The sequence below is a fragment of the Betta splendens genome, chromosome 7, assembly GCF_900634795.4.
Source record: "Betta splendens chromosome 7, fBetSpl5.4, whole genome shotgun sequence".
Classification (NCBI taxonomy): Eukaryota; Metazoa; Chordata; class Actinopteri; order Anabantiformes; family Osphronemidae; genus Betta; species Betta splendens.
In genome coordinates, this window is record NC_040887.2 from 8824421 (window position 1) to 8845092 (window position 20672).

Below are 20672 nucleotides of genomic sequence, written 5' to 3' on the forward strand. Positions count from 1 at the left end.
CTCAATTCACTGTAAAAGCAAATGCTTGAAACATTTCTTTCCCCATAAATGCGTTTCCATTCAGCAACATGAACAAAGTAAACAACCAGGTCATTTATGATTCACAAAAGTTTTGTTTATTTTAGTATCTGCAAATCTGATAATAAAAATGTCTGATAATAAAAGGGATGCAAGTTCTCTGGGTCTCAGTATTTGTTAAAGCCAAAACCTAGAAGGACAATACCTGAAAAGAAACCAAGGATGAACAACTACAGTAGCAGCATCATTTTATAAAAGTAAGAAAAAATAAACAAGCACAGAAACCTTCCCCCCCTTAAAGAAGAAAAAAAAACTTGCATGCATTTAAAGTGAAAATACTAAAGAGCTTTAAAAGTGGAAACTAGACTGCAGGTTATATGGCAGGTTACATAAGTTTACCGTTAATGGAAAAAAAATGAGAGTCAGAATAAAATTTAAACATGAAAATGTATACTGTAGAATCCAGCCATGCATAACAAGTTCTGGCAGCCTATCCACGTTCATTAGCATTTCCTCTACTGAGCAGCCCGTTCAAACACGCATCCTAAGGCTGGCACATTTTACTGGGAGGGTTGTTGGTACATTAGATTTGCACAGGGAGTCAGCTCAGAAAAGTCTGAAATTACATTTACGCAGCAGTTCTTCACATAATCTTATATTGTATAGATACAATAAAATATCAAAGAAGTAACCAAGTGGTTGATTGAATAGCCAATAGCCTAAGATTCTGCACTAAAAATTAATAAAATAAGGAAAAGGTAACTTGTTTCTTTAAACTGAACTAAAATCACATTTGTGCAAGATGTTTAAATTGAAGCATATTTAAGAATGGACCACCTCTGCAGTGGGTTACGCATTACAGCTGTAGTTCTCTCCATCCTGTGTTGAGGTTTGCGCCACACCCCAAAACTTTCCTTACTCATTTACACCAACATCTCTCATTCTAGGCCATCAATGACCTGGTGAGCAAAACATGTTACAATAAATAATACTACTGGCTTAAGATTTAGAAAGACAAAATATAAAATTTAAATTTTGCTGTCTTCTAGATCCAAGATATCTCAGAATCCAGAACTAGTATTTAAATAATTTCTGTCACTTATATTAATTTACACTTTGCACAATGGGTTAAATTTTACTTTTCAAGAATGAAACATGAAAAAAAAACACTGTAGCATTTGTTTATACATATGACTTACTTGGTTGTCACACAGTCACTGACTGATTATAAATTAAGGGGACATTGAAGAGATGATTGTTCTTGGATGTTCTGTTCACTTGGGGTCCTCAATAGTTCCTGTGCTAAGGTCAGTCATTTTGGGATATTTCACCTTCTTCTGGTCCAGCTCATTCTGTGCCCACAGCAGTAACTTCAACAGTTTAGCCAGTTTGGGTGTCGACTCCCTGTTTTCATAGTCCAGCACAGCTTGGTTCACCTCACTCCACACCTGAATATCAAGAATATGTGTCAGAGTGAGAAGTATACAATTACATGATGTCTACCTTAACTTTGGTACAAATATGCATATTTAGGAGAAATCACCATTTCTCTTCTCAAGCATTGATCGACCAAGATGGACGTCCAATCAGACGTCTACAATCAGGAGACCACCCACATGATAGTAGATGTTATTTCAGCATTATTTCAAAAACTAAAATGTGTCCACAATTTCAGACTATAGCTGTGTTGCAGATGTTTTATTGCCCATATTTACACCAGACCTTTTTGTAACCACAGCAATGCACTGCTCATTCCTCGCGTTTGTTTAGATTCAGCAGTGGACGTTATATTGTGAAATGAGACAGAATAACAGGCGAGTTCTGACCTTCTGCCGCTGCATCATGTTGAGAAGATCCCCGAACGGTGACTCTTCTGGGTTGTCAAAGGCCAGAAGGGCTAGTGTTCTCTCCATCTCTGTCAAACACTCTCGGCTCTCCTCCCCCTGCTCGGCCAGTTGTGTCTGCGCAAACTCCAGCGCTGACTCAGTCTCCCTTAGCCTGATTAACTCAATCAAATGCTGCTGCTGCAATTACAATAAAGTACACATATTGAATCTTGAAGATCAGCCTTCATCAGCCAATATTTTCAGACATAAACGAGGACAAAGAACTTTATATTATTATGTAGTAAAACTGCTGGGAAGTTGCATATATAGGCCTATAAGTTATGTAGGTAATCACACTTAAACATCAGTGCATTTGCTGTAAATCTCAACCCCTACCAGTAACAATACTCAGGCGTTAATTCACAGATGTACACATCAAATCCAAACCACAGACCATTGAAGACAAACGTACCTGCAGATGAAAATACAAGTATCGATTAGTGTCCAGCAGCTCTGGGTGTAGGCTGTTGATGAGTGCAATAGCATCCTGTATCTGCCCCTTCAGGATCATCTCTCGGATCTTTATTCTTTCATCTAGAGAGTCCAGGTCCACACTCGGCTCAATACCAGACTCAATCCGGAACTTCTCCGCCGCCTCTTTGAAACCCTCTTGAAATATTAAAAGCAGATCAGTCTTATGAACGTAAATAATCAGTTGACTAGTCACAGTCTACATGCCGGTTGCCTCACCTGTCACCAGGTAATTCATAATAAGTCGATTCATATCCGCCCTCTGTATGTGAACATTGTTTAATTTGTCCATCCACTCCTCTTTTGTGATGTCTTCAGGCTTTTCAGCATAACTCATCATTGGGGTCCTGAAAAGTCATGAATCCGTTGGAAAGCGTGAGCAAGACTGACACAGCTTGGTCACACTTAGTATCTACATGAACAGCAGCGTTACAATCGTGCAGAGACGCGTTTCAACAATTGAACACAAGCACAGATCACACACGCTACACACGACTCGGATCAACGTTACATACACGCTATTTTTTTTAAATTGAGATTGGGGTTAAACGCTTGCTGAAGTGAGCAAAACAGAATTTTGAAATTCTTAGCGGCTCCCAAAACAAACCTATTTCCTCCTGGGCAACATCCCTGGCTAGTTAGCAGACTGCGCGTTAACACAACCTACCGTGCAAATACAAGGCCCGGTGATTTTCTTCTCCCGCAGACGTTACAACACGATAATCAAGCAGCAACGGACTCTCCTCACGGTGCTTTAAAGGGATTTAAAAAAAGGTAAAATGCGAGAACACAATCAAGCTTTTCGAGGTTAGCTAACTAACCAAGCTAATGTGATAACCTCGCGATAGGAACGCCACTCCTGAGAGCTCTTCGATTGGTACGGACGGTGACGTCACGGTTGCCAAGGAACAGTTCGTGTCGGCGCAGGGAGCAGGTAGCTTATAGTGAGAGGTTACAATGTGTGGTTTTATATAAACCTATACAAACCTAATCTGTCACTGCAATGCTTAGTTGATTGGCTATCTTCATTATAGTGTGGACTAAACAAAAGAAAAGTCCAATATATCAGAATCAGAATATATGTTCTATGCATAGTTAAATTTATGCCTTTACATTATTATTGATTCACTTGTACTTGATTGGTTTTCCAAGCTATAGAGGACCTACGTCAGACCATAATCACTCCATGATGCTGCGATCAGGGTTCTGTTGGGACCATCAGCCTCCTACAGTCTGTTCCACTGGGGCGACTGCTGAGCAGGCCTTCGAGCCTCAGGCTCAGTCTGGAAAGTGGTGTTTTATATTGTTACTCAACAACATAAAACATCCCAGTGGAGTATTTAACTAGTTGTAATGTGGTGCTCATCAATTATTCAAAAATTAGATATAACATAAGCATCTAGGACAAATGTTTTTATGAACTATCTAACAACCCAATATCTAATGTGGAAGGAGTTAAAAAATATTTGTAATATTAGGTTTTACATTACAAATCACAACAATCAGAAATTACAAATTTGCCTAATGTGGCTTTATGATGTGGAAAATATGGAACACCCTCTGTTCTTATATCCCTGAGTTACAGTACATGAGCAAAAACTAACCTAAAATCCTGTTAGCAAGGTTGGACTAAATTATAATTAGATATAATAAATTTAGAGCTGCAATGCAAGCCCTTATCTGAGGGTTTGGTAGAAAGTTACCAAATCAAAGCATACAATATTAAACGATCTGAGACGCATGCGCAGTTATTAGCCCCTTCATTTATTCAAAGAATATTCTTGCGAAATAAACATAACTAAAAGTGTTTATAGATTACTTGCTTTGTAGATAAGAAGAACTTGAACTGTAGAAAGCGCCTTTGCACCCCCCCCCCTCCTCCTCCTCAGCCCAGCCCGTGCGTGCACGCGCACGTCGCGTCGCCATGGCGCTGTGGGCGGAGTCAGCGTAGTGCTGCAGCTGTCCATGGTTGTGTAGTGGGAGCCAGCGAGGGTCCGGGTACGTGCGAGATGCAGCCATAGTCACGCCAAACAGTCTCCACTCCTAACGTGCTGGGATCGTTATTTTTGCAGCGCACCAGAGCCGACTGAAAGGTGAGCGCTCCGCTGCGTGCCGATCATTTATCGCATCTCCATCCATCGCCGCACGCGCTCGGGAATTACTGCTGACTATTCATCCCTGTCTTGCATCAAGAACAGGCCCGGGAAGCAAACCAACATGGATGCTGTGCGTTATAGCACGGTGCCACTGCTGATGCTGCCACTGAGATTATGCTCGTAGCCTCTCATTCACACAGTCTAATCCTTCTCACGGACGGATCGGAACTGGATGCGGATCGTAACATAGACGCTTAAGTACGAGTCTGTGGTGAGAATGTTGAAATAGGCGTCAGACGGACCCGTGGCCATTCAATTGTGTCACGATGACACCCACTTGGAGGCAGATGTATTCTTGGGGTCGTCTCGATCCCTTTGCTGCTTGCAGCATCGTCTGTAAAGGCCCCAGCCTCGCTCTCCAGCAGAATCCTTCACTGCACGAATGTCAGCTACGGATTTACTACGAGCAGCACAGGCAGTCGGTGGTCGTGCCAAGATGTCACAGTTAATAGTGTGCAGGGCAATTTACAAAACACACTGCACCCTGCGTGATGTCACTGAAATGCTGAGTGATTGCACGTTGTTGCGGTTGTTTTTAAGAAAATGGAGCAGAGGGTTGTATATTTTTTGTGAGCCGGCGCTACACAAATAGAATTGACTGAATTGCACAGCTCCTCTTTGCATTAGGGGCTTTTTTAAAACCACATGGAGGCGTTGACGGGACCTGGCTCGTTCTTCTTCCAGTATTTGGTGATACAGTCATTCGGTGCCTATTGTTGGTGCCTATCTGCGAATGCCATCTCTCATGCACGTTGTGTACTCATGCGAGCCTGTATCAGCACACTGCCACCTTGGTGTTTTACGGTCAGCTCTCTGCAGTCACTGCCGGCCAGGTCCAAAGCAAACGTGCCAGACTCCCTCTGATCCAGATTAATTTGTTGGGTTTTTTTTTACAGAGCAACATTCATCGGGCTTCCTTTTTGATTCTCATTAACGCTTAATCTCGCAGTTTTGCGCTGTGTGACGAAGGTTGACTCCATGGAATGTCCCTCACGTTGTCTGATCTGACACTGAGGTACCAGTTGCCACGAATAAAACTTGAATCGAGTCAGATGAACTTACCATCTGGTTTGTGGTCATGTAAATTGTGCCGGTTGTCGACAGTGACCACTGCACCATCTGTTATTGGTACTATAGCTCTTTCTACAGTAAACCTCATAACCGCTGCAGCAACAGGGTTTCAGCTTATGCTCACAAGTCCACTGATCCTCTTGTATCCTTTCCCCATCTCACTTTCTATTTATTTTTTTGTTCGGTTCCTAGTTAGACAGTTCTTTCACATGTGGAGTCATTAGACAAAAAGACATATTTTATAGGTTTGCTTATGAAAGTAGCCTTAAATTGAATAGGTTTACTTCCCCTCTCTTTGACGTTGTACATCAGGGCCTATATTATATATGTAGTCTTTGAGCTAAATACTAAATAAATAGAAAGAGAGAGAAGCAGTTTCATGGCTTTTTGGTCCATATTATTCTGAGCTGGGCTTTAATCACATAACATGAACAGGACAGTTAGTATTTATAAAGTGGGACTGGAGCGACTGTTACAGTACCTGAAGGGACACAGCAAGATTTATATCAAACAGGCGTCGTTCAGATAAAGGGCTGGTGGCTTGTGGGCAGATGGATGTCATGATAAACCGGCTGTTTTAACAAAGTAGGTCTGGTCCCATAGGTTTGCCTGTGAAGCATGACATGTAGCCCAAACCCTGCGTTTCTGTTTGTGTGCCCAGCCCGTAGACGCGAGGCATCATGGCTGAGCATCAGAGGCAACGCTCTCTGTCCACCGCTGGAGAGTCTCTCTACCACGTTCTGGGAGTTGACAAAGTGGCCACAACGGATGATATCAAGAGATCTTACAGGTGAGGCTCACGTGATTAACGCGGAATGATCGGCAGCACTGTGAAGGCGCTCATTTCTGTCCGACCCTCGTTTCTCTTCTTGCTCCACACAGGAAACTCGCGCTGAAATTCCACCCTGACAAGAATCCCGACAATCCAGAGGCAGCAGACAAGTTCAAGGAGATAAACAACGCTCACGCCATTCTGAACGACCCCACAAAGCGCAACATTTACGACAAGTACGGTTCTCTGGGTCTGTATGTGGCTGAGCAGTTTGGAGAAGAGAACGTCAACACGTACTTTGTCCTTTCCAGCTGGTGGGCAAAGGTAAGACCCAGGGATTATTACCCATTTGCGTGGTTTGGTTGTACCACCTCTCCCTCGCTCCATCTGATCTGTCGTCCTCCCATTAATCTGGTTGCCTGCAGGCGCTGTTCGTGTTCTGCGGCCTGGCCACTGGCTGCTACTTCTGCTGCTGCCTGTGTTGCTGCTGTAACTGCTGCTGTGGAAGATGTAAACCACGACCCCGGGAGGGCCAGGATCAGGACTTCTACGTCTCCCCCGAGGACCTGGAGGCTCAGCTGCAGTCCGACGAGAGAGGTGAGACCGAACGGCCTGTGACGTCTCCGCCATTGTGAATTTCGTCAGAGACTTGTATGCAGCCAGTGTTGAATCTGTAGTTACTGTTTGTCAAACAGAGGCTGGGGGTGACCCTATAGTTCTGCAACCTTCAGCAACAGAGACGACTCAGTTAACATCGGATGGGCACCACTCCTACCACACTGACACCGGCTTCAACTAATGCTCCGTTTCCACCAATCCTGGCCTGCGGCCCTGCCTGCTTCCCTGCTCCACCTCCATGAGATGAAAGAAGGGGCTGATCCATCTTTCCGCTTCCAAACAGCCTCCATGTGGAGAGGGACTAGTAAGCATGGCCCATGAAAGGAACTAATCCCTTCCACCCCTCCCTGATTGGTCCACCACTTATTTCCCCTAGTATGAGAAAAAATAGAAACTATTAATTTATTTCCCTATTTCTTCTTTTGTATCTCTTGGCCTTTAACCACACAGGTCGCCTGCCCCGCTCCCCCTCTCCCATATTTTGCATCATGATCTAGCATGCACTGTTCATAAAACGTGGTCTCTGAAATGTCCTCCTCTCCACATTGTTACTTTGCATAAGTATGTGCGCGTGTTCATATAAATATGGTTCACTAGGAGGGGCTGAAGTTTACATGATGTTTAATGCAGAAAGACAGCAGAGCCATGGCTCAGGGAGGTGCTGAGTAAAGATGCATTTGTTGGGTGATGGTGTCAATAAACCCTGAAGAAGAGAGTGATCATATATTGGAACCGTTTTTATTTTCTGGTTTGCAAATACCACCGGCCGTCATCTTGTGTCTTTGGCACTGTGTCCATCTTTAATGTGCTCCCTGAGTGTTTAATGTGCACCAAGAAGGTGGTTAAGGCGCAGAGCTTTATTTTCATAAATGCCTACTGATGTAACAGTTTGACGTTAATTTTTAATCATTATTGGCTTTTTCTTTCTTCTGCCATACAGTTTTATTTCAGCTCATCCTTGTAAAACACAAACTACTTCTCCTCTCTTCTCAGCAGCACTGAATCGGTTGCCATGACAGTTAGTCTCAATGTAACTCATAATTTCTGAAGTGATACTTTTCATCCTAGGCAGTTTTTTTCATATCAGCAGCTGTATACAATTTATTAGAAGAAGTTTATAATTTGACTCATAAATTCACAACATTGATAGTTAATATTTAGGAGAATTTGTTTGATTTGTATTCATTTTATTTGAGTGTCTCAGTTATAGGAACTGTATCCTGAGCTGCTGTTGTCTTTTTCCTTTTCTACTCCTATTTATGCTTTACTATATTTTTAAACATACCATATTGAGACTGAGGAACATTCATTTGATGTAATTATTGCTGTAATGTTGACTGATTTTGTGCTATATGAAGCCAAGGAGCTGCAGGTTTTCCTGTTACCTCTGATCAGAGATTTTAGAAGGTAGAAACAGCAGATCTCTGTCATCAGCAACCCAGGTTCAGAGCGTGATACGTTTTTAACTTTAAGCTGTGTTGAATATGTTAAATAGTTAATGTGATGTGCATAAAAAAACAAGAGTTACTTTGAGAATTAAATCATACTTTAGAAGATCCACATGGGGATGTGCTAGCGTAAGGAGGAAGGGTAATTTCATCCTGTTCTTTGTGTTCTTGTGTTTCGAGCGAAGTCTGACAACTCTCACTATTTGTCCAATGCTGTGATCGTTTATCATTGTTGACTTTTTTTTGAACCGATGTAGAGTAAGAAACTCATAGACAAATCTTATATGTGAGCCAATACTACAGGCAGCACAGAGTAAAATAACTCTAGGTTTTCATACTTATGGAATCTTCATATATTGCCACACATTTGCAAGATGCCATAAATTGCCATGAACAGTTTTGTTCCACTCTGTCAGTTTCATAACTACTCATAATATGTTAAAAAAGGTTTACAGTGGTGAGCTCCTGTTGCCCACCCCAGCTATTAAAAGTATGGATGTTGACCTCTGTGGCCCTTGTATGACGTTTCCTGTAATCCTTGATGAAACCTAGATGTACCTGTCATGGCTTTTTCATTGAAATACTGAAAAATGCTATTGTAAATGTTCTAAGTTGAATGCATTGTGTTTAAAAAATATATATATAATGGATCAATGATCAGGAAATGATGGAAAATCATAGTGTAACTATAGTGAAATGGTTATATGATGCATTTTTGGAGTTTAATTTATTTCATACTTTGTCTTGATTCAAATGATGATTGGCTTTAATTTTACCTGGTATGGTGTTGTATTGTAACCATTAACTTTTGCAAGGAATGGTCTACTGGTTACGGTTGCTTGTACATACACTCAGCCCATATAAAGTATAAACCTTAAAATTTATGTTGTAGCATGGTAAATGTGTGTCTGGACGAAAACAAGTGGATCATTGATCTGATTAGCTGTTGTTGAATAAATGTTCCTGAACATTTTGACTTGTGTCCATCGACGTCATTCACATAAGGATAAAATGTTACTGAATGTTAAACTTTTAATTTGTAATTGGGGGAGTTTTTTACTTGCTACTTGCTTTTTCAGTAGGTAATTACTGTAAATAGCGTATCCTAAGGAGCACAGACGTATTACCCAGATCTGCAATCAAACCTGAAAATGCTAAATGTTTATTTAGCAATTTATTTTAAAAGACTATCTATATAATTAACTATAATTTTATTATATATAATATTACTCACACACATATACTGTACATATATATTATTCTGAATCATGTTAATGTCACAGATAACTGCATTACTTTGTGACAATACACACACTTGTCTATTTATTACTCTGCAGGTGTATGTATTATAATAGGTAACAGGTAGAATGATATTTGAGGAAAAATTCTGTAAAGTTTAATTCTGTGCTGACTGAGTATACGATAAAATATGAACTAAAGATAAGACAGAATAACTTGAAGGTTAATGGTGTGTTTTCCAGCAGAGGGAGACTAATTGCAAACGGCAGCTCCCAACTATCTGTTCGTCCGCTTCATTTGTGAGTTCATCCTTGTCGTTGCTACTGCAGTCAAAGTTAATTGTCAGAACCGTCAGTTAGGCGCATTCTAAGCTTCGAGGAGAGTTTTTTATAAGCAGTTATGACGCAGCAACCATGGGTGTGCGTGCGCGCGCATGCGCGCGTGTGATAATAGTCTCAGTGAGCAGCGATCGTCACTGCTCGCTTCTCACTTGAGCTCATGGAGACAAGCGGCCACCAGCTGCTGTGAACAGTGCGAGGCGAACATGGCAGCGATGAATCGACCCGGTAAGACGCCCTCACACCCCTCCACAGGAGCGTGGGTGCTCCCGTGCGACTGTCCACTGACGTCTGGCTGCTTTCTGTGTGTAGCCGCTGTGTCGTCGGAACACTTATGCTACTGTCTGCAAAGTTAGCTACCGTTAGCTGCGTGTGCAACAGGTAACCTTAGCTGTTAGCAGTTAGCTTCAGTTCAAGCTAACAAACGGACAGGCTTCAGCACCACGGACAGCTCACACTAATGGTATTCAATTATTAATAAAGTGCATTTCTTAACGTATTCGACTCGCTGGACACTAGTAAATCATTATTAAGCAGGAAAACGCACTAATTTATTTATCGGTCTGTTTGGTTAACATTGCCAGTACTTCTTTATTTACGTTGTGGGTCTCTAACCAGGACTATGAGCATCACCTAAATATGTTGACTGATCTATTACCTATTTTTTACTTTTCCTTGATTCATCTTCAGGGTTTGTTGGGGCTTCAACATCCATGAATTTCTCAAGGATAACAAGAAATGGAAGCTCGCCATTCCCTGATGAATGCTCGCCCTCAGATCTCACAGAAGAGGACATAGACAATCTGCGGACTGAGCTTGCAAAGGTGATGACAGGTGATTTTTGGGATAGTTGAAAAAACTTAATAGCATGTTCTGTCATTTCTGTTAAATCAACCCTTATTTGTTTCTTTACATAGATGGAAGATGAGATTCAGACTTTGCGACAGGTGCTTTTGGCTAAAGAACAGTATGCAGCGGAAATCAGGAGACAGCTGGGCATGAGTCCCCTCAGTAACGTCAAACAAAACCTGTGCAGGGGCTGGCAAGATGTCCAGACCTCCACTCCGTGAGTGTACTTGCTTTCTCATTAATGATACTTGTTTAGACACACAGTATTACATAGTCACACTAGATTAAAAATGTCTCTATATATCCCACTGTTTGCATGATGACGCATCCTCCACTGCACTAGTACAATCTTTGTCATGCACGTCTTAGTGTGACAGAGTTATGTAACCTCGAGAAAGACTTTAACAACTGACTGTCCTGATCTTTGTCTTAAGTCGGAGGGAACACTGGTAAATGTTCTTCTCCTGTTTCAGGTATCTCACAGCGTCAGCCACCCTGGATGACATCAAACACTCCAGTGTGTAAGTGTGTGTCGTATTCTAAAAAATAAAAACATTGGATTTTATTGTGTTTTATCCTCTCATGCTAAAGAGAGACCTTTTCTAGGGAACATGTGATGCGATTTTACAGGTCAAGTAGGATTGACACCCTGTTAATAGAATTACAGCCTGACTTAGTACAAAGAGAGTTTTTACAAACAATGACCTGAAGTGCGGTACATGCTACAGTACCCAGTACATGGATATTACAAGCTCATTGTTAGATATTTATATTCTGTGAACATTTTTCTGTGTATTTACTCTCCCATTTGATTATCATCAGATATGATATATTTTGGTCGTATTATAATCTTTGCCAATTCATGTCCTGTTTGTGCTACTTCTTTTTGCATGTATGTGTAGATATATGAGGACACAGGAGATTCTCTCTCACGCAGGCCACGTGACATCTTCTGCCTTGTCCAATGTGGGTGTGGGCATCACCAGAAGACTGGCAGAGATGAGGTAACCTTATAATTGGCTTAGTGTCCTCGCCTAACTTGCAAACAGGCTTCAACTGTGCAGACTTAATTGTTCACAATAAATCGTGCACATGTTTTCTTTTTGAAAAAAAAAGCATTTTGTGTGATTAACTGATGGCAGAATTGCTCAATTCCTTAATAGGCCTAACAAGCCATAATTAAAAGATGAAACAAGCTTGAGCAAGTGGTTCATATAGAATGTAAAAAAACACCAAACTCACTTTGTGTTCCTAAAGAACAATGGCAGTTAATAGTGTTACCTGATCTTCTGGACTTTGGTTAATTAATGTAGAAATGAGATAACGGTGTTATGAAAAATGGTCAACCTGTGAGAAAGACAGACGGCTGCCACTATACTTACAATCTGTAATATCTGAGGACAATAATTAATGTCTGTTTTTTCAGCAATGCAGCAATTTAGATACCAAATTAGATATATTTTGCACAAGTCTGTCTATATTCTTTTAAATGTACATGAACAAACACATTGTCAAAGCCAGTAAAACGCATAAATGCTGCATTTTGAGGATGACAACATATTGACACAGGTATTGGAACTTGGAGTGCTTACTTTTTCAGAGGCTTTTTTATTTAGCCAGTTAGAAACCCATAATCCAATCATGCCAGTCCACCTGGACATGAGCAGCAGCTGTTGAATCTGTTGCTGCACTCATCCGTGTAGATACAGCAGCTGGTGTGACGTTATGCGTGTGTCTGTCTTTATCTTCATGCTGCAAACTCAACAGAGCTCTTCCTCTTCCAAGCCCCCCACGGTAAGACCTGTGAGCTGAGCTCAGTGTTGTGATGCTGAATCATCCAGTGTGTGTGTGCGCAGTTAGCAGGGTTATGCAGTTAACCAAACTACTGTAAATCTAGACTACAGAAAGCACATGAGATGAGTTTTCATTTGTCTAAAAGGAATATCAGATGGTGATAATTACAAATGATAAGAAGGGAGAGACCTCTGTCAGCCACAGAGTATGGTCTCAGTTACATAATCTGGTCATACACGTCAAGCAAAATAGGAACAGCACGCAGGCATCTGCATTATAGCCTGAGTATACACTGGTATCATATTCATTGTACCTATCAAAGGTTTGTGTCTTTACCAGGAACTGTTTTAACCACTCTTTCTTTTTCTCAGCAGACTAAACCACACCATAAGTGTCCCAAGCATGAGGTAAAACACAACGCTTGTTTATGTGTATTCAGTGCTTATTATTGCATTTGTGTAATAGATCGAACAATTAATAAAGCAAATGTATTTCCACACTTCTCTATAGACATTCTTCTACATTCAGATCTTTTGAGGGAATGGCCAGTAACGTGAAGGTGAGTTTATTATGTCACACACATACAATATACAGAGTGTTTGTATTGAGTGAGTATTATTGACTTGCTTTCTCTATGTTTCATGAAGGATAGGGTGACTGGAGGAATGACAAATAATGGAGACACAGCTGGGTTTGACAGACGATTTGCACGTCACAGCACATAAAAAAACATAACACAGTAAGGATTTTGTTTTGCAAAAATATATTTTTTCCTTTTATGTGTGTATGTCTACTATTACTGTTCCTCCATTAGTTAACACAAAATGACCAATAGAATGTTTTACGCTTTTAATGTAGACTTATTTTAACCTAAAACACCTAGGTGATATTTACTGTAATATTTGAATTCATTAATATTTTGGCATAAAAATGTACTGAAGCTATAATTAACATGCATTCAATGACATTAATTGTGACATTTACAAAACAGAAACTTACAATAAAAAGTATTTTTGTACTTTAAGTTTTTTTCAATTAAAGTCAATTGAATGTTTTTTGTCATTAATGGTCACGTAAGTAAATCAAATTCACTATTTTCTTGAGTCTGTAAAGGCAAGGCACAAGCATTGCGTGTATTCAGTATGTCGCCATTGGGTGGCGTTAGAAGCAATCAAAAGGTCTTTAACAAAGAACGGGTGTTTTTATCTTTGGAACGGCGTCTTCAATAATGTATACGATAGACATTTTTAAATACCAGTAGCCTTAACTCTAAATTAAAAACACTGATGTGTGTCAGGAAACTTATTTAGTCTTCTGAAGATTAGAACAAAAACACTTGAAGTCAGGCATAATTTACAAAAGTAATGTTCCCTGACCGGGAATCGAACCCGGGCCGCGGCGGTGAGAGCGCCGAATCCTAACCACTAGACCACCAGGGAAACTTGGGACCAGTGAATGCTATGTGGTCCTAAGTTCTGGATGCACAGGTGGTGTTATGGTCAGTTTTGCCGCGGGTGGCAGAGGTTTAACTTTAAGCCGCCACAAAGCCTTCTTGCGCCTGGTGTCATCGAGTTCCCGCCCCTGACTGAACAGCGCGGGACCGACGCACGTCCGTGTCCTCGAGCTGCCACAAGTCCCCGCCTCGTGCCACGGCGGCGTGCGCCGGATCCTATAAAAGCTGGTCGCGAGCTCGCACAGTCAGCGACAGCAGCAGTGTGGTGACCAGACGGTCCGCACAGAGACGCCTTCCACCAATGGGCCATCAGAACAACTAGCACCTCTAAAACTACACGCCATCCGCACCTTACAGCCGCAACGGGTGAAACCAACAGCCTGCTAATCTTGAAGGTAGGTCCAAACAATGGCACTCGTTTTACTGTAGATTTAAGATGTCTTTTATATTTATCTGTGTGTTCACTTTGAGCTGAGTGTGGTCTTTCTCTTTAGTTCCCCCCAGACTTGTAATATCTCCAGTCCGCTGTCTTCATTATTTTACGAAGGTAGTTCACGCATGAGTTTAATTTTATTACTGGTGGCCTGTTACATACGTACACGCGCGTGTGTGAGCACGCAAGAACCGGTTTCCTCCAGGTCCGTGCATGAGTGGCGCGTGTGTGCGTCAGCTGCTGTTTTTCTGGGCTGTGAGGTTCAGAGGTGCCGGCTCCTCGTAATCCCTAAAGCCATCGGCCGCTCACCTGACGTTAAGCCTGGCCGCCTTGATCCGGTTCTCAAGCTGCAGCCTGTTGCAGAAGGCATTTGCTGCACCTGGACATTCACCTGCATGACGAGACCCTCTCCAGCCCCTCATGGCCATGCAGTCAGCTCGTGTGCCGTCGTATCAAAGTTCATCTGGGCACGAGGACATGCCCGACCCCCCCCCCCCCCCCCCCCCCCTCCTCACACTTTTACTTGTTATTTGAGTCGGGGGATACGTGATTCTCTGCTGCAGCTGTCTGTGATTCATCACTCTGCAGAGCCTGCAGCATGGGTGCATGCAGCCGGTTGGAAATAGTTCCCCATGAGTCACGTTAGTCTGTGACTGGCACAGAGGGAAGAAAGGCAGAGGCCATAAAAGCAATAATGGAAAAAATCGAACTGTAGCATTGTGTGTTTGAACTTCGCCGTCTGTTGTCTCCCCGTCAGGTTACCATTTTCCATCTTTGAGCGGTTTTCCACCTAAGGTCGGAGAAAATGGCAGCGATTCCATCAAGTGGCTCCCTCATCGCCACCCACGATTACTACAGAAGTGAGTCGCACCTATGTTTTTTTAACAGGCTCTAATAATTCATGGAGTTGATAATTAAAGCAACTGTGCCATACGTTTTGTAGGACGCCTCGGGTCCAACTCTAGTAACAGCTCCTGTGGCAGTTCTGAGTTCACAGGAGAGGTCATTCCACACCATCCAGGTAAGAACCAGAACAGACCAGATCAGACCCGATGTAACGGCCGTCTGTGTTACAGGTTATACACGTCTTTTGTTCTTCTCAGGACTTCCAAGGCAAGATTCCGGCCACTGGTGGATGTCATTTTTCTTTGCAAAACAGAACCAGGCCGGCATGCAGAATGGATCTGAAAACCAAAAGTGAGCGTGGCCAAATACAAATAGAATGAGTGATGCTGGTGAGGAGCTGCCTCCTCCTTTGATGGTTTGGCATTGTGTGACGTTAACGTTGCTCTGTGCTGCAGGAACGGAACCTACACAGTGGCCAACGGCCAGGTGACCTGCATCGCCAGGGAAATGGTTCTGAACAGAGAACTCCTAGAGAGCAATCATCCATCGACCCCTCCACCCACTTCCTCCTAGACCTCCTCGTACCTCCTCCCTGCTCCTTCACCCTCTGTTTGCCAGCTCATAGTCCAGCTCTGGAGATGATGCTGGTGATGATGGGGATGCTTTTTCCCCTTTAGGACACATAATGTGTTTCCTCCTGCCTCTGTATAGTATGTTGTATTATGACCAAAAGTTCAAAAAAATGAGTATGTAAAAAGTTTTTCATTTTGTTCTTCTTGTAACTTTACACAGTAAATATAATAATAATAAATACAATGCCTGCAGTCATAAATTATGTTGTATATTATTGTGTCCATTAGGCTTATAGTTTTTATTAATAATAAACATTTTTCCATTGTTGGGTTTCATGATTTCTGAAAAAGTCCTCATCTCCAGAACCATGGCCACTCACCTCCGTCCAAGCACTACATTTATAACCATGTACACTGAAACAGCAGCTAATTAACAAACAGACCTAATCTGTTTAGCTCACATATGATTAGAAACGATTAATTTAGTTGTTAATGCAGCTTACACCTCGCCATAGCTGGAATGTAGGTCAGCGCCTCATGGAAAGCAGCGACCGAAAGTAAAGATCAGATCAGTCACTTCTTCTAAGACATTTTAATAATGTACTTTAATTTAATGCTAATAAGGATCCAATTTGTTACTAATGTTAGAGATTGTTTCTGTTTTACTGAATGAGCAGTGTTATGTATTGGGCTAATTCATTCATTTACATTTTTTACCTTTTAAAGGGGTAAATAACTGCTAATACTCGTCATTTTGAGCATTATTGGAAAAGTATTGGTTCTCTGAACTGGCTTTTCCTAAAATAACACTCAGAACATATTGTGCGCTGCAGCAACTGGGAGACAAACAAAGTCTGGTTAAAGTCCAGTCCAGTTCTGGGATAATCATTCTGTCCAAACAGAGAAGTCAAACCACACAGTTCCACGGAACCAGAGCCACGAGAACTGCTGTCATTTCTCACCCGGTCCGAAGCTGCTTATTCGTGCCACCGTCTCCGTGACGACGGCATTTCCGTCTAAAACCGACCCGAGGTCTCATCCAGGAGATACTGTGTCGCTGCGCTGATGCGGGAATCTCCCGTCATCATCGTCACTCGGCGCCTTTCTATTCCTGCAGAGGACGCCGGGTTTCTCTGTACAAAGTTGAAACACTTGCGAAAGAGTTCTGCGGCGCTCTCCTCACGAGGTTTTGCAAGACATTGCGCAGAGAAAAACAACAAACAAACAAGCGCGTTGATGCAGATTTCTGTGAAGGCATGTCGCAACTGCAGAACGATGCTTGGTTGTTTTTTAATGATTCCTCGCTGCAGCCACGAGCTGCAGAGGCAGATAATGGTCGCACGTGCCTGGAACTCGATGCCAGGTCGGTCTTTTTTTAAACTCTCAACTGTTGCTATTGCCTATAGTCAGTGAAAAATCTTGGCGAGCTCCCAACCGGGAACTCGTGCACATTATTTGGCCCGAGGGCAACGAGGGGAATCTGGGGCAAAGGCTTCAGGCTCCACAGCTCGGTCCGACGCACAGGCGCAGACGCGGTGCGGAGGTCTGCGTTGGTCTTTTCAGGTCAAGCGGATCGGGTGTCAGGTCTCGCCCGTGTTCCGCTGGCCGCATGAGCGGAACGCGTGGGCCGCCGAGACGTGAGCCCACGTGTCCGCGGAGAACCGCTGGTGTCAGCGCGGACAGTCACACGCCGCCCACCAGCGATCGATTGTGTCGCAGGGAACGGACCACACGTGTTTGTTTTCCTTGTGTGGCTCAAGTTTGAAGTTTTAAAAATAGGCACGACCTGAAGGTCGGACTAAGTGTGTTACTGTTAGTACAAAGGTAGGACTTTGTTTGTGCCACAGTTCAGAATAGAATCATGAACTTTACCCCACTACCGCTAAAAAGTACAATCATGTACATTCGCAAACAAATCATTGACCCCAGATTTTAGAGTAAGTATCTACTATAACTGAATATAAATCACTTAGAATGATCTTCTCAATAATGCATCAGTAACAAAACTATAAACCTATAAAACTGTAACCAAGCAGTTATCAAGTAAAAGAATTAATGCTTTAATAAGCTTTTGCCTTGGAGGTGTCATTCTAACAACGTTTCTAGAAATCATTAATTCACATAATCAGCGTTTGATGAAGGAAAACAGTGATGTCACTCCAGATGTGTTTTCACGGGACCAAAACATTGACTTAGTTTGGATGGAACAGCACGTCCACTTTACGGAAGCGGCCACGAACGCTGCCAGGCTCCAGACGCTTCCAGGCTGAAATTATAAACCGTGTTAACCGGAGCAACGCTTGACCTGTTTAAACTAGAAGACAGCCGACGTGAAGCACCTGCAGCCTGGTGCTATTCATCATGTAGTTTAACCAACATTTATTTGTTTTTTATTATATTAAATTGTCTTAGAGAATCTTTTTAACAGGTTGGTTGTCGTAACTGGTTAATGATCCACTTCTTTCACATGTCCTTTTTCATCTAAAATGAACAAATCAACCTGTGAGAAAAAGGCAGTTATTTTAAGAACGTGATGTGCTTTTGTACTCACCCAGAAGGCCACGAGCTGAACGTTCTATTTAAACCAGCGCGTATATGACCGGATTTTCTGAAGTAAATGTTTGAGTATTTGCAAACCTCAGCCTTTCCTACAATACAAAGCAGTCCTTTGACTCCAGCTCCGGATAACATCACCTCGACAGAGCAGGAACTAAACGACTTCTCCACATGGCATCATCTGAAAATACCCTTTTCTCGCCTAAAGTAGAAATCAACATAAAATGCTACGTTTAAAAATGAGAAAATAAATTAAATCAAATTTGGATTTGCACCTGAGTTGAATACTTTACTCTGGAACTTTTAAATTATGGATATTATTGTATAGAAAAAAATATTGAAATTGATGGATTCTCAGTTATTGAGTAAACAGTCATGTTGATAAAGCTATAAGTCCAGCAGGCTGTTGGGCTGCAGCCTATGACTCCCTGCTTTGTATCACTGCTGCACTCTGGTGGACGCAGTCCTTCATGCATAGGAGAGAAGCACCAGCAACGCCTCAGTTTGATAGCTCATCGCACTGTTTTATTCAATTACTGACATCTCAGGAGAAGAGGAGAGCTTGCAATTCTGCTGTTCGTGAACCACTGGTGTTTTTTTTTCTTCATAGCGTTGATGCAACACTGAAAAAGCGCTATTTCCAAACAAACACAGGTCCCTCATCAGTGATATGTAAGAGGCAGAGAGAATCTCACCTGGACAGCTTCGCATGAAACATACAAATGAAACAGGTTCAACCCTTTCTTTTGTCTTTTTGTAGTTTCACATATAATAATAAATATCCATACCTATAAACACTTCAAAAAAATCTAAATATTAAGTCACAGGTACTGGAAAAAGCTCCACTTTAAATCACAATGAGAAATGTACAAAACAATAGACATCTCATATAAATGTTAATGGTTTTTTCGTTAGCGAGTTAAATCTCGTGTCAGAAGAAATCAGTGGAAAAAAACTAAACTTGGAGATTCAGTATTTCCTGAGGTTTATGGGTTCCCCTTAAAAGGCCAGGAGAGGGGAATGGCTTTTATGTTACCAAGGAGATATTACAACAGGTCAAAGTGAACCTTTCAGGATATTAGTCAGGTTAAGGACAAGGACTTTTCCCTGACAACATGGCCGGGGTGTTCAAAGACTATGAGCACTTACTGGTGCATAATAAAGGTAACTGTACCCCACTGTTCCCACTATGTTTAGGCCACTCTAGTATTTTTAAACAGTTCATTAAAGTTGACTTGAACCTTAGTGTTGTGTTTCTTATCGGGTCCACTTTGAGAAGTTGCGAAGCTCCCCTGTTTTTTTTTTTTTTTTTACTTAAGATTAAAACGCCGGAAGCCGCCACGCACCGAGCCGGCGGCAACCAGTCGTCATGGCACGCTCTGACCGTGACCACGCAGTCGCAGAGGTGACATCTGCACTCGATGCAGTGGAACAACGAAAAGGAAAAGATCAGGGGGGCAAATGTACAAAGATCGGGGGGCACAGGTGAGGAGAAACTAGCCTGAAGAAAACAGCAAAAAAGAAACGAAAATTACTCTGAAAAACTGTACATGTAAACATCACACTTTCACTGAGTCCAAAACCAGAGGGGAAAAATACAAAGCTTCACACAGGTTACAGTACAACCCCCTGCAAGGAGCTACAGTCTCTCATCAGTGCAGGAGAGGCAACGAATGAAATGATATAAATAACAATAGAAGTAATACCGACCACAAAATAATAAGTTAAAACAGGCAAGGGCTAAACCACTTTGATTTTTTTAAACAGTGCTGTACCCACAGAAAAAGGAAAGGTTTAAAACATCTGTTATCACTCTTTGTACAGCTATACAGTACATTTATCTGACCACTTTAGCAATCCACAAGCTACCAGGGCATTTTAAATAACACCAATAGATTACACTGTCCAGTCAATACAAAGAGAAAATCCATTGGGCGTCATTAGAAAAAAACAAACGCAACAAAACAAAAACAACAACATGACAACAAGTGGTTGTCGCCGATCACATTAAAACTCCAGCACACGGCTAAAACGTCGCCCAGCGCAGACTTAGGACAGTTTACAAATGCGTGAGCAGGTGTTTGACAGAGGAAACGGGAGACGCGTCAACACGGTGTCACTGTGACGTGAAGAGGATCCGCTATGGCCACGA

The 20672-nt window shown here is 42.1% G+C and overlaps 4 protein-coding genes and 1 non-coding gene across 15 annotated transcripts; 3 read left to right on the forward strand and 2 right to left on the reverse strand.

The window, feature by feature from the left end:
* Nucleotides 1-93: 93 nt before the first annotated feature.
* On the reverse strand, nt 94-3248 carry LOC114858557 (glucose-induced degradation protein 8-B homolog). 2 transcript variants are annotated; one of them, XR_008695076.1, is made up of 6 exons: nt 3043-3248; nt 2595-2722; nt 2317-2513; nt 1845-2042; nt 1218-1466; nt 94-977 (listed from the first exon to the last, which is right to left on the reverse strand). XR_008695076.1 is itself a non-coding variant. In XM_029155931.3 (5 exons), the coding sequence occupies exons 2-5, from the start codon at nt 2713-2715 to the stop codon at nt 1293-1295; spliced, it is 690 nt and encodes a 229-aa protein (XP_029011764.1). In that variant the 5' UTR covers nt 2716-2722; nt 3043-3248; the 3' UTR covers nt 94-1292. The 2 variants fall into 2 exon arrangements, 1 of the variants encoding a protein (XP_029011764.1); XM_029155931.3 differs by having other exon boundaries at nt 94-1466.
* Nucleotides 3249-4308: 1060 nt separating this feature from the next.
* LOC114858558 (dnaJ homolog subfamily C member 5-like) lies at nt 4309-9413 on the forward strand. 2 transcript variants are annotated; one of them, XM_029155933.3, is made up of 5 exons: nt 4309-4468; nt 6264-6392; nt 6485-6698; nt 6800-6971; nt 7052-9413. In XM_029155933.3, exons 2-5 carry the CDS (start codon nt 6283-6285, stop codon nt 7171-7173), a joined length of 618 nt encoding a protein of 205 aa, XP_029011766.1. In that variant the 5' UTR covers nt 4309-4468; nt 6264-6282; the 3' UTR covers nt 7174-9413. The 2 variants fall into 2 exon arrangements, with proteins under 2 accessions (XP_029011766.1, XP_029011767.1); XM_029155934.3 differs by having other exon boundaries at nt 7070-9413.
* A 605-nt stretch (nt 9414-10018) lies between these two features.
* Nucleotides 10019-13714, forward strand: LOC114859253 (tumor protein D54-like). Of its 8 annotated transcripts, none has more exons than XM_029157252.3 (9): nt 10019-10245; nt 10708-10841; nt 10935-11083; nt 11340-11387; nt 11769-11870; nt 12634-12660; nt 13032-13067; nt 13171-13219; nt 13313-13714. In XM_029157252.3, exons 1-9 carry the CDS (start codon nt 10113-10115, stop codon nt 13334-13336), a joined length of 702 nt encoding a protein of 233 aa, XP_029013085.1. In that variant the 5' UTR covers nt 10019-10112; the 3' UTR covers nt 13337-13714. The 8 variants fall into 8 exon arrangements, with proteins under 8 accessions (XP_029013085.1, XP_029013086.1, XP_029013081.1 ...); XM_029157253.3 differs by having other exon boundaries at nt 10020-10245; nt 13035-13067; XM_029157248.3 differs by having other exon boundaries at nt 10023-10245; nt 13308-13714.
* A 313-nt stretch (nt 13715-14027) lies between these two features.
* trnae-cuc (transfer RNA glutamic acid (anticodon CUC)) lies at nt 14028-14099 on the reverse strand. Its single transcript has one exon. It is a non-coding gene; the product is annotated as a tRNA-Glu (tRNA).
* A 248-nt stretch (nt 14100-14347) lies between these two features.
* LOC114859254 (pancreatic progenitor cell differentiation and proliferation factor A-like) lies at nt 14348-16290 on the forward strand. Of its 2 annotated transcripts, XM_055510325.1 has the most exons (6): nt 14348-14508; nt 14608-14660; nt 15304-15406; nt 15490-15567; nt 15650-15743; nt 15848-16290. In XM_055510325.1, the coding sequence occupies exons 3-6, from the start codon at nt 15352-15354 to the stop codon at nt 15963-15965; spliced, it is 345 nt and encodes a 114-aa protein (XP_055366300.1). In that variant the 5' UTR covers nt 14348-14508; nt 14608-14660; nt 15304-15351; the 3' UTR covers nt 15966-16290. The 2 variants fall into 2 exon arrangements, with proteins under 2 accessions (XP_055366300.1, XP_029013090.1); XM_029157257.3 differs by lacking the exon at nt 14608-14660 and having other exon boundaries at nt 14349-14508.
* The last annotated feature ends 4382 nt before the right edge of the window (nt 16291-20672 follow it).